A 12,777-nucleotide genomic window follows, 5' to 3' on the forward strand; every position below is an offset into this window, starting at 1 on the left:
CTAACCTCTCCAGTGTGTCCTCCTGGGGTGGTGGTGGGGTGGCGGCTCGGTGGTGGTGTGGGGGGTGGTGAGGTGGGAGGTCCTGCGGCGGGCACGGCGGGCATTTTACTATACGGCGTGGTGTTCTTTCTGACTTTTTCCTGCCGGCTTCGGCTGGAGGGTTTGGAGGGCGGGGGACAACCTTCTTCTTTGCTATCCTTATCTCATTCTAGTAGTTCAGTTACTCTTCTAGGAGCTGCCTAGCATGGGCCAACCGGCCTACTGCAGTTATCCTCTCTTCTCATGTTCTTATGTTCTTATTTAACCCTTTCACGGTCGGTCAAGGCTATTCAGGACAACATTAGTATTCCGTTCCAACAAGAGCCTGTCGATTTTACTCAGTTGAAAGTAATCCATTGAATTTTTTCCCCTCAATAGAAAACAAAAGTGCACGATTTTTTTTTTTTTTACAAGTTTGAAGATTCTCCAATAATAAGTCGCCGATGCTATTTTGTTTCCTGTTGCACCAAACGTTTGGTGAGGCAATGTTTGGTTTAGGACCTTATAAATTGTGGAAGACTGCAGGAAGGGTAAGGAACAATTTATAAATTAAGTGTTCTCAGTTCTTACCTTATAATTTATTGTTTACTGCTCCATACTGTAGTTAGATTAATGCCATATGAATCTTCTACTGCCTCATATACAGTTTTCTCATAAGGATTATCGATTATCAGTAATCCTAGAAAATCAGTTTTTGAGAGTGCAGTTTTCATCTTGTAAGTTTGTTTTGGTGTTTTCTGTGTGTATCAATATCTCATTTATTCTGGTGATGTTTTGTAAGTAACCCTTTCAATGCAATGATGTGGTAGACAATTTCTTTTAGGGTAGGAAATATCTCGTACAGGATGGGTAGTGAAGGCTGTATCTGTAGTGAGTGCATTTAGTTCAGGAAGTCTCTTAAGCAGAACCAGACCCACTGAAATTATCTATATATCATGCTACCTACAGCCAGACACCATAATCCAGCAAGGGGTGGCCGTTTGTCTTTGAGTTATGGTGGTAGTTTTACGGGGAGGGGCACCAACCCACTTAACACGTACGGTATGGGTTGGTTATATGATTACCACCTAATGGTTTCCTGGCTTACAGGAAGCCATTAGGCTGTACATTTACATACAGTTTTTCACATTTTTCAAAACTGAAATGAAAATAATTTACCAAAAATTAGAGCTTTTCAGTTACTAAATTCATTTTTCCTGGAGGCCAATACTACTGTAACTGAAACTAGCCCAATTGATCCAAGTATTGAGCCAATGGGTCTGGTAATTTTAGGCCAGCTTAAAGTGGCTAGAGTTAATGTTTGTCATGCAGATGCTGATGGCAATGGCTGTATTGACAGGTAAAGATGCGTGAGAGTGAGTCAGGGGCTGTGGGTGTGGGTGCGGTGGCGGCAGCGGCAGCGGGGAATCAGGATGTGGATGTGTTTAAGAAGCCCATCCACCCACCACCACGCAAAAAGAAAAAGGTTCTGGATGAGGAAACTTATGTCAAGGTAATCTGTTTATCTATCTATCTACATATCTATATCCAGAGGCCGTAATCCCGTAAGGGATGGCCATTTTGCCTTGAGTTAGTTTTATGGGAAGGGGCACTAACCCTCCACCAACCCACTTGTTGACACGTAGGGAACACATATGGTTTGGTTATATGGTTACCACCCAGCGTTGTTAATGGTTTCTTGGCTTACAGGAAACCATTAGGCTTGTCACTCAGTGTAAAGCCACCTGTAAAGGAAAGAAGAGTAATAAAAAGTGACAGGAAAGATGGAAGAAATAGGAAGAGAGGAGGACAGGAACAGAAAAAGAAGATAAAAGTGAAGGAAGAAGGAGTCAGCACTACATCAAATGAGTGGATGATGGTCGACACCACCTACCACTGTTGTGATTATTTGTTTATAAGTCAAGTTTATATTTTTTATGTCTGTTTGTCTGTTTTTTTATTTATTAGTTTTGGTGGGGATGGTCTGTTAATACATTATTATGATGGGGAGGTACGGTATTTAAGAAGACTGTTTGCCCACTACCCCACACCCCCCCACACACACACACACACAAAGTCACGGATGAAGACACACATGGAGTTAATCACAGTACACAAGACTTGGGCGTCTAATTGTAATGCTGCTGGTGACTGGGTAATACAAATATATCAGTACCCATAGCTCTGTCACCTCAACTTGGCACAGGTTTTTTTCTCTCTTTTTTCAGCTTATTTCATATACCTCAGTAGCAGAAAAAGACAGTGCCGTGGCCCTGCATTCTTTCCATTCATTTGTTTGTGCCTGTCATCATATACCAGTATTAATCTGTTGTTACAGGGTGAGAGAGAAATTTTAGTCCAGGTTTAAGCAAAAGGAGTATAGTTGTGTTGAATGAAGAAGGTTGACCTGTGCAGTTATAAAACAGTCTTTCCAAAAGTGTGTTGCTTATATACTGTGTGATGTGTATGTTAGAGCCAGGAAGGTGGCTTATAGTGAGGATGTTTTTGTATTTACCAACTGTGTAGTTTTTGCTGTTTGTTGTGGCCCTAGATTTACTGGGACATGAACCCAGTGCACTACAGGCTGGAGTATTATTCTGCTTGTGTCCACCATCCTCCTCTTGGGGGCTTGGGAGGGAGTTGAGGGATGTTTATGGTGTATAGCTGGGCAGGAGAGCCATGCAGTTATATCAGTGCCACTGTGTGAGGGGGTCTCTCTCCATCACCATCACCCATCATACAGTCAGCTAATGGGTAGCACTACATTGAATGACTGGATGGTGGGTGCCATCACTGGGCAGGAGAGCCATGCAGTTATATCATTGCTAGTGTGTGAGGGGGTTCCTCTCTATCACCTTCACCCATCATAACAGTCACCTGATGCGTAGCACTACATTGAATGACTGGATGGTGGGTGCCATCACCAACCTCTTGTTCTAAAACATTTTGTTATGTTTCAGGAGGTGGAAAAGATCATTGAACGAGATTTCTTCCCTGATCTAGACGGCCTTAGGGATCGGCTGGACTTCCTGGAAGCGCGTGACAGTCAGGACCTGGTGCGACTGCGGCAGTGGTATGCACGGCAGGCCAGGACCGTGGCGGCGGCATCTGCTAATGCCAGTGTTCTGGACAGTCCCGCCACTTTTGAGACACCACAGGCTGGGGCAGCGGGCAATGCCACACCAAGATTGGATGATGCAAATGCACAGCCAGCAGATGACAAGGTTGTATAGCATTTGTTAGTGTGGTGGGGTAAGGTGTTCCAATAGGGATATGGCTGTAAGGGTTGGCATCTGAGGGGTAGTTGGGGTTTATTGCTCACATAATGCCACTCAGGGAGAAGGAACTGTTCATTCGGCTAACATGTCTGGACTGAGTAGCTTAGCCCTGCATTCCTTAGGTGTAAAGAAGTGGTCATGATGATGATGATGGTGATGATCATGATGAAGATGATGGTGATGGTGATGATGATGACTTTCAACCATCTCCTAGACAAACCCTCTCTTTAATGAGCCAGCACCTTTTAACTTGTCACTTCTTTCTGCATAGAGCACCCAGGACCCCACAGACAAAGGTAGTGACAAGGATAGTGAGAGTGGGATATCCCTGGATGAATTTGAGTGATATGATGTGTATTATTATAGTCGTGGCACACGACTCTGAGGTTGTCATTATTTGTACCCTGGCAACCTATCATTCAAAAGTGCGTGCAATTTCGTATCATATTATACAAGAATCATGTTATTATGCACAAATATATTATACACGAATATTATTATACACGAACATATTATACACGAATCACATGCATCTCATACATGAAATCACACGCACTTTTGAATGGCAGGTTGCCAGGACACGATAATAACAACCTCAGAGTCGCGCTGCAATATGGTGATATTCTAGAGTTTTAAGTCTATTATAGTGATTTCCATGACATTTCCAGCATCCTGTACTGGCCTTTGGTTCCTTCTTCCATTCATAAAAAGAATATACAGTATATACACCAAGCTCTTTTATCCTTAAGCAGTTTTAACAGTGGCTTTAAAATATGAGAGAGGGGGGTTGTAGAGCTGGGTGCAGGGCAGTGAAATGGCAGGGGACAGAGCGACATGGAGGCGATATGTTTGTGGCCACCCCTTACAGGATTAAGGCGTCTGGCAATAGATAGATAGATAGACCTTTTAACTTGTCACCTTCTTCCATACAGAGCACCCAGGACCCCACAGACAAAGATAGGGAGAAGGAGAGCAAGGGTGGGATGTCCCTGGATGAGTTTATGAGTATGCACACCAGCGAGGACAACGAGAGCTTTGAAAACCTGATGGCAGAGACAGAGGCAAAGTTTCGGAGGAAGGTGAGTGGCATGGATGTACTGTACTGATGTAGGGATGGTAGTACAGGTGGTATGGATGTACTGTACTAATGTAGGGATGGTAGTACAGGTGGTGTGGATGTACTGTACTGATGTAGGGATGGTAGTACAGGTGGTGTGGATGAACTGCACTGCTTAATACCTTTTCTTAAGTGATTTATTTTTGGTTAAGGCTAGTTAATATCCTTTTCTCTGCTATTTATACTGAGTGTGGTGATATTGGAAGGATTTATTTAACACAGATTATTACAGCAAGGTGTAATAAGCAAAATAAGGTGTTAGGGAACTTAACCCATGAGCATTCTGGCCTTATTCCCACCTAATAAGATTCCCAAGCCCTTTTCACCATAGTTGATGGCCAATATAGTCAGACTGAAGGTAAATCTGACTAGTAACCAAGGAGATTCATTCCTACCATATGACTGTAGCTCATTGAATTCCATGCCATCATGACCTGGTATTTGAGTTGAGTAAGTGGGCTAGTTCCATCATATGAAAACAGAGCAGCTGTAGTTTGAATATTACACCTTAACAGTCATGCACATCCCGTTGACAACCCAGCTGCACACCAATGGACACAGCTTGGCACTGTCGAAAGTTAACCCTTTCAAGTTGGGTGGCAGGTCAACGTGTTAAGGAAATGTATGTAGCCATCAGGTGACATGTACGTGTTCTGGACGTTTTATATTTGTGCACCAGCGCTGGGGCCCAATAGTGGGTCAGTATTAGGAGGTGGCAACACTGAGGATTTACCACCGGGGGAGGACTATTTTATTTATTTATTTATTTATTTATTTATTTATTTATTTTTTTTTGCACCAGAAGTATTTGAGGGCCTGCAGTACGAGATTTGCTGCCATGGCGGGTTACTTGGATCTGATGGAAGTGATGTCTGTTGACTGACATTATGTTGTCAGATGAAAATGAGAGTGAAAATGAAAGTGCTGTAATAAAAGAAAAAAAAACAGTTTTGAGTTTATCATTATACCAAATGGCATACGTCTGGCAGTGGTGGAGCTCCAGCACCACAGGTTTTGATAGCTGACCACACAGGTAATTTTTTTTTTTTTTTTTTTTTTTTTTTTTTTTAAGGCATCATTTTACTCAGGAAATTATGGTCTATTTTTTGGTGTGGAATATTTTATCAGAACAATTCTCTTTATTTATCTCAAAACCCCCGTGTGTGTGGAACATCCAGTCAAAAAAACACTGAAGTGAAAGGGTTAATGAGGGGAAACTCAGAGGTTTGGACCAATGAGCGTCGTGGCCATGAGCTGACTGACAGAGGGTGGTATGCTGAGTCCCTTTCCAGCAGCACCCCATTCTCAGCAGCCCTGGGACTCAGTGGGATATGCTAGTTGTTTTGTTTTAAATATGAGCATACTCTACTTTGCATTAATGTTATAACAGATATGGAAATACTGACTGCAGCAAACTGGTCACTTCAGCTGGGCACTCCTACAGATTTTTTGTTTTGGTTAGATTGAGGGCTTCTTGATGTGTTAGTGAGGTGCATGAAGTGTGAACCAGGCCACGTGTGATGTAATTATTATGCTTTGTTACAGTACGCTTGGATGTTTGAAGCGGAGGAGAAGCACAACCAGAAGTACCTGCCAGACCTTTCACTGCCAGCACCACCACAGCCCAGTCTTCCAGCAATATGCCCTTCAGTGACAAATACCACACCTTTGAGCACATCTACAGCATCTGTTACTGCTTCTGACACTACTACAGACACCACTTTTGCCTGTGACTCATCCACAGAGTCTGCCACAGCTGCTAACTCCACCACAGCATCTCTCATGGCTGCTGACTCCATTACGGCCTCAACCATAGATCTTAACTCTTCCACAGCATCAACCACAGCTTCCACAACATCCACAGCCACCACTACAGCTCCTGCCTCATCTGCAACCGCTACCGCAGCGTGTACAATATCTGCAACCACTACCACACCTCCTGCCACGTTCACCAGTGTTACTAACTCCACCACGGCTCCTTACTCTGGCAGTACCTCCAAGCCTGGCCATGTGGATAATTGGAAGTTCCACACCTTCAGTTCAGTCATGTTTGTGCCAGATGGTGAGTTGTTGTCCCATATTGTACACTGTCCATTATTAAAATGATCCACAAACACATTTTTCAACAGTGCTGTTGCAGGAACCCCAGCCTCATCTGAATCATAACCCAGTGAACTGCCAGCTGAAGTTGGCTTCTCCTGCAGTCCACCAGTGTGCATGCAGCAGACAGGAAAGAGTTGAGGCATGTTTGTATAACCAGGCAGCAGAACCCTCTGGCTATATTGGTATCACCAGGGGAAGGTGTTCTTCACCAGCACTGTTTTTTACCATGAAGCTGTTAAGTAGCATTGCAACACTTCCCATACACACCATTGTTCATTAGTAAGAGGTCAGGATGTACAGTGTTGGGTCACAGTTAATACAACACACAGTAGCATTTATCTCAGTAGGTTGCTTATTTATTTAAGTTGCTTGTGGGCTGTTGTATCATACTGATACACCAAGTCTTGGTCCTGGAGAGGAATGCCTTCATGCAGTGATACTGAGGTCACTGGCTATCTCCACTGCCCAGTTATACAAACATTCCCACCTTCCACCCTGTGTCCTGAATAGAGGATGGTAGACTATAGGAGAAGGGCAACTTCAGCTTGTAGTCCACTGGGTTCACATCCAAATGAGCGTGGGACATCATCACCAACAGCAGGACTACATGATGTGATGAATGGATGTTGTCATTGCCCCATGCTCTACTCTGGGGTCACGGATCATAGTTAAGGGATGTGTTTATAGCCAGGCAATGCAGCTGACTGTCCATATTGACACCACTGCAGGAAAGCATCCCCCTCAAGCACCAGTTTTACTTTATATTCATTGGATTTTTATCAAGCCATATACAATGGCATAACCAAGGGGTGGCCAAGGTGGCACTTTTGCCCCAGAAATGTGCCTGCCCACTCCTGTGGCCACCCCAGATTTATAGGGTATATATATAATGCCCCAGACCCCTGAAGAGCTGCCTTTAGGTCACCTTATCTGTAGACTTGGCCAGCTTATTATAAGAATCACTAGTTATGCCTATAATTTGTCTTTTCTGAGAGATGCTTAAGGTGGTCCTTTGCAATTCACAGGCATCACCCCATCAGCATCAAAGAGCATTGAGGATGCTAAGAAGAAGCAGCGTTACATTGAGCTGGCCAACACACGTTTCCACGGCAACCCCTTCACTGAGACATTGAGTGCGGCGGCCATGTTGGAGGCATCGGCAGTGCAGGCCAGCAAGAAGGAAGGCAAAGTTGGCATTGATGGTATGTGCCAAGCTTTTGTCCTTTGTGCTCTTTTATTCAAATTTGGGGGGACTTGCTGATTGTGTATTTCGTCTTGTTCGTTTCGTTTATAAAGGCTCCAACGTGCTTGCGTGCGTTGGTCTTGGTCACCTAATGGCGGCTCTCCTTGCTGCTCGATCTCTGGCAGCCTCCTGTACTGTATATATTTGACATTAGGGATTGGTTGGATGGTGCCGTTGTATTTTTATGTTCATCCTGCTGCCACAGTGTTTTAGTCGTGGCAGTTCATTATGGCAAGGAGGTGGATGGGGAGTTGGATTCCCACTCTCGTATTTTTGCCCATCATCATCAACCATCATCTCTGCCTGCAGTCTCACTCTTGGACGGCATGAGATAGGATCCAGAGAGAGAGAGGGGAGAGAGAGAGAGAGAGAGGGGGGGGGAGAGAGAGAGAGTTTGGTAGTGATGGTAGGTTGAATTGTACTTGAGAGAGAGAGAGAGAGTTTTGTTGTGATGGTAGGTTGAATTGTACCAGAGAGAAAGAGAAAGAGAGTGAGTGTGTGTTTGGTAGTGATGGTAGGTTGAATTGTACCTGAGAGAGAGAGAGAGTGTTTGGTAGTGATGGTAGGTTGAATTGTACCTGAGAGAGAGAGAGAGTGTTTGGTAGTGATGGTAGGTTGAATTGTACCTGAGAGAAAGAGAAAGAGAGTGAGTGTGTGTTTGGTAGTGATGGTAGGTTGAATTGTACCTGAGAGAGAGAGAGAGAGTAAGAGAGTTTGTGTTTGGTAGTGATGGTAGGTTGAATTGTACCTGAGAGAGAGAGAGAGAGTAAGAGAGTTTGTGTTTGGTAGTGATGGTAGGTTGAATTGTACCTGAGAGAGAGAGAAAGAGAGAGAGTGTGTTTGGTAGTGATGGTAGGTTGAGTTGTACCTGAGAGAGAGAGAGAGAGAGAGAGAGTGTTTGGTAGTGATGGTAGGTTGAATTGTACCTGAGAGAGAGAGAGAGAGAAAGAGAGAGAGTGTGTTTGGTAGTGATGGTAGGTTGAGTTGTACCTGAGAGAGAGAGAGAGAGAAAGAGAGAGTGTTTGGTAGTGATGGTAGGTTGAATTGTACCTGAGAGAGAGAGAGAGAGAGAGAGAGAGTGTTTGGTGGTGATGGTAGGTTGAATTGTACCTGAGAGAGAGAGAGAGAGAGAGAGAGAGTGTGTGTTTGGTGGTGATGGTAGGTTGAATTGTACCTGAGAGAGAGAGAGAGAGAGAGAGAGAGAGAGTGTGTGTTTGGTGGTGATGGTAGGTTGAATTGTACCTGAGAGAGAGAGAGTGAGAGAGTGTGTTTGGTAGTGATGGTAGGTTGAATTGTACCAGAGAGAGAGAGTGTGTGTTTGGTAGTGATGGTAGGTTGAATTGTACCAGAGAGAGAGAGAGAGAGAGAGTGTGTTTGGTAGTGATGGTAGGTTGAATTGTACCAGAGAGAGAGAGAGAGAGTGTGTGTGTGTTTGGTAGTGATGGTAGGTTGAATTGTACCTGAGAGAGAGAGAGAGTGTGTGTTTGGTAGTGATGGTAGGTTGAATTGTACCTGAGAGAGAGAGAGAGAGAGAGAGAGAGAGAGAGTGTGTTTGGTAGTGATGGTAGGTTGAATTGTACCTGAGAGAGAGAGAGAGAGAGTGTGTTTGGTAGTGATGGTAGGTTGAATTGTACCAGAGAGAGAGAGAGAGAGAGAGAGTGTGTTTGGTAGTGATGGTAGGTTGAATTGTACCTGAGAGAGAGAGAGAGAGAGTGTGTGTGTTTGGTAGTGATGGTAGGTTGAATTGTACCTGAGAGAGAGAGAGAGAGTGTGTGTTTGGTAGTGATGGTAGGTTGAATTGTACCTGAGAGAGAGAGAGAGAGAGTGTGTGTTTGGTAGTGATGGTAGGTTGAATTGTACCTGAGAGAGAGAGAGAGAGAGAGAGAGAGTGTGTGTGTGTGTTTGGTAGTGATGGTAGGTTGAATTGTACCTGAGAGAGAGAGAGAGAGAGAGAGAGAGAGTGTGTTTGGTAGTGATGGTAGGTTTGGTGTGATGGTAGGTTGAATTGTACCTGAGAGAGAGAGAGAGAGAGAGAGTGTGTGTGTGTGTTTGGTAGTGATGGTAGGTTGAATTGTACCTGAGAGAGAGAGAGAGAGAGAGAGAGTGTGTGTGTTTGGTAGTGATGGTAGGTTGAATTGTACCTGAGAGAGAGAGAGAGAGAGAGAGAGAGAGAGTGTGTTTGGTAGTGATGGTAGGTTGAATTGTACCTGAGAGAGAGAGAGAGAGAGAGAGAGAGAGTGTGTGTGTTTGGTAGTGATGGTAGGTTGAATTGTACCTGAGAGAGAGAGAGAGAGAGAGTGTGTGTTTGGTAGTGATGGTAGGTTGAATTGTACCTGAGAGAGAGAGAGAGAGAGAGAGAGAGAGAGAGTGTGTTTGGTAGTGATGGTAGGTTGAATTGTACCTGAGAGAGAGAGAGAGAGAGAGAGAGAGAGAGAGTGTGTGTTTGGTAGTGATGGTAGGTTGAATTGTACCTGAGAGAGAGAGAGAGAGAGAGAGAGAGTGTGTGTTTGGTAGTGATGGTAGGTTGAATTGTACCTGAGAGAGAGAGAGAGAGAGAGAGTGTGTGTTTGGTAGTGATGGTAGGTTGAATTGTACCTGAGAGAGAGAGAGAGAGAGAGAGAGAGAGTGTGTTTGGTAGTGATGGTAGGTTGAATTGTACCTGTGTATTTCTTACTAATTTTTCTCAACTGCTGCATGGACCCTTATTCTCTAACAAAGCTCCATAGCACCCTTTCCTCAGTGATTTATTTTTGGGTAATGTATGGTATTAATGCAGCGTATGGTGATATTAGATGGTTTGGCCATGTGGAGAGGATGGAAAGTGAGAGACTAACAAGGAGAGTGTATATGAGTGAGTTGGAGGGGGGAAGAGGGAGGGGGAGGCCAAGGATGAGATGCAGGGATGGAGTGGAGAGGTATATGAGAGAGGGGGGTGTGAGCTGGGAGCAGGGCAATGAAATGGCGGGGGACAGGGCGACACGGAGGCGATTTGTTTGTGGCCACCCCATATGGGCTTAAGGCGTCTGGCAGTAGATAGATAGATAAATGTAACACAGGGAGGGCACTCAGATGAAATAGTCAAAATAAATCACTTAAGGAAAGATGTTAGGGTGCTTCCTTACATGAAAAAAATATGTCAATCAATCAATTGCCAGACGCCATAATCCCGTAAGGGGTGGCCATTGACTATGAGTTATTTGTTTTACGGGGAGGGACATTAACCCTCCACCAACCCACTTGTTGACACGTAGGGAGCACGTATGTTTTGGTTATATGGTTACCACCCAGCGTTGTAAATGGTTTCTTGGCTTACAGGAAACCATTAGGCTTGTCACTCAATGTAAAGTCACCTGTAAAGGAAAGAAAAGCAATAAGAAGTGACAGGAAATATGGGAGAAATAGGAAGAGAGGAGGGCTGGCACAGAAAAAATAAATAAATAAATAAAGGCTGAGGAAGAAGTAGGCAGCACTACATCAAGTGAGTGGATGTGCCATGGTCATTTTATTTAAGGCCAATATTCACATCAGTTAAGGAACTCGCTAACACCTTTTCCTAAGCAATTTATTCTGCTTATTACACCTTACTGTCCTCTTCTGTGTTACATAAATCATTGTAATATCATCACATTCTGCATAAATAATATACAGTAATCCCTCTAATATCCGAACGCCCAATATCCGAACATCCCCACTAACCGGACATAATCCTCCTGGGATCCAATATTCCCAAAATGGGCCAAAAACCGCAAAAAATTCGAAAAAAATCTGACTTTTTTCCCTCCCATAATTTGAAATTCCCGCCTGGCACCAAACAGCTGTTACACCATGGTCCCTTCACCCCTTCCTTCCTCCCCCTTCCCCCTCCCCTGTCAGGTTGCCATTTGGTATTTTTCATTACCAATTGTGGGCCAATTTGGTAATGAAAAATTCGTTTGGTAATGAATTAGAATAATGCATTACCAAATGGATTTTTCACATGTATGAAGATACACAGGATGGAGATGGTGGATTGTTTGCTCTCTCTGATTAATCTGCTACCCTACATAATGTGAAAATAATCAACATGGTGTTAGTTATAAGGAGAGTGATAACATGTATTTCCACTTGTATATATAATTAGTGAAGAATATATGCTAGCTTTACGAATTTGGTAATGAAAAGTTATATTTGACAATGAAAGTTGAGGAGATTGGTAATGTGGCTGTTGCGATCTGGCAACTCTGTTGCCCCACCAACATCAACAGTCACAGCTTAACTCCGATGGAGAGCAGATACTCATAACAGTGCAAGCCACAGGTGCTTGTTTTTTGTGAATAAACAGTGAATAAAGTGCAATACCTTGCCACTAGAACACACGGGAATTTACAGTGTTGTGCAGTGTTAAGAAATTAGAATTTAGAGTGCAGAGGATTAACTGTGGACTGCAAACTGGCGGTTCAAACCAGTCCAAGAGCAAGGGACTTGTAAGTACCCAGAATGTTTAATATTGTATAAACTCATCTCTAAAACCTCATTTTACGGTTTTGCATTTATTTCAGTCTTTTATGTCCCTTATTGGTGTGATTTGGGTCTTAAATAGGTGCAATGCATGTCCAGAGGGAGTTGTATAGGTGTTTTTCAGAGTTAGGGTCCATAAGTACAAGTCCATAAGCTGGGGCCCAATATCCGGACAGGACCACTATCCGGACCTGCCTATGGCTCTATTGATCCGGATATTGGAGGGGTTACTGTATATCTATCTATTGCCGGACTCCTTAATCCCGTAAGGGGTGGCAACAAACAAATTGGCTCCACGTCGCCCTGTCCCCTGCCATATCACTGCCCTGCTCCCAGCTCACACCCCCCTGCCTCATATACCTATCCACTCCATCCCTCCATCTCATCCTTGGCCTTGCCCTCCCTCTCTCCCCCTCCACCTCACTCACATACACTCTTCTCATCAGTCTCACACTCTCCATCCTCTCCACATGGCCAAACCACTTCCCCATGTAGTAACTTTTTCACTTCCATGCTCACTT

At 44.0% G+C, this 12,777-nt stretch overlaps 1 protein-coding gene across 1 annotated transcript in view; it reads left to right on the forward strand.

Moving 5' to 3' along the window:
- Positions 1 to 1,383: 1,383 nt before the first annotated feature.
- LOC145409947 (splicing factor ESS-2 homolog) overlaps positions 1,384 to 12,777 on the forward strand; it is a 17,027-nt gene continuing 5,633 nt past the window's right edge. Inside the window, exons 1-5 of the mRNA XM_080280207.1 lie at positions 1,384 to 1,531; positions 2,979 to 3,242; positions 4,229 to 4,375; positions 5,959 to 6,475; positions 7,542 to 7,718. Coding sequence (XP_080136333.1) covers positions 1,385 to 1,531; positions 2,979 to 3,242; positions 4,229 to 4,375; positions 5,959 to 6,475; positions 7,542 to 7,718 — 1,252 coding nt within the window. The 5' untranslated portion in view covers position 1,384. The remainder of the gene's footprint in view (positions 1,532 to 2,978; positions 3,243 to 4,228; positions 4,376 to 5,958; positions 6,476 to 7,541; positions 7,719 to 12,777) is intronic.

Source organism: Coenobita brevimanus, chromosome 83 (assembly GCF_032717465.1).
Source record: "Coenobita brevimanus isolate Jiangsu-jjx chromosome 83, ASM3271746v2, whole genome shotgun sequence".
In the NCBI taxonomy this organism is placed as follows: Eukaryota; Metazoa; Arthropoda; class Malacostraca; order Decapoda; family Coenobitidae; genus Coenobita; species Coenobita brevimanus.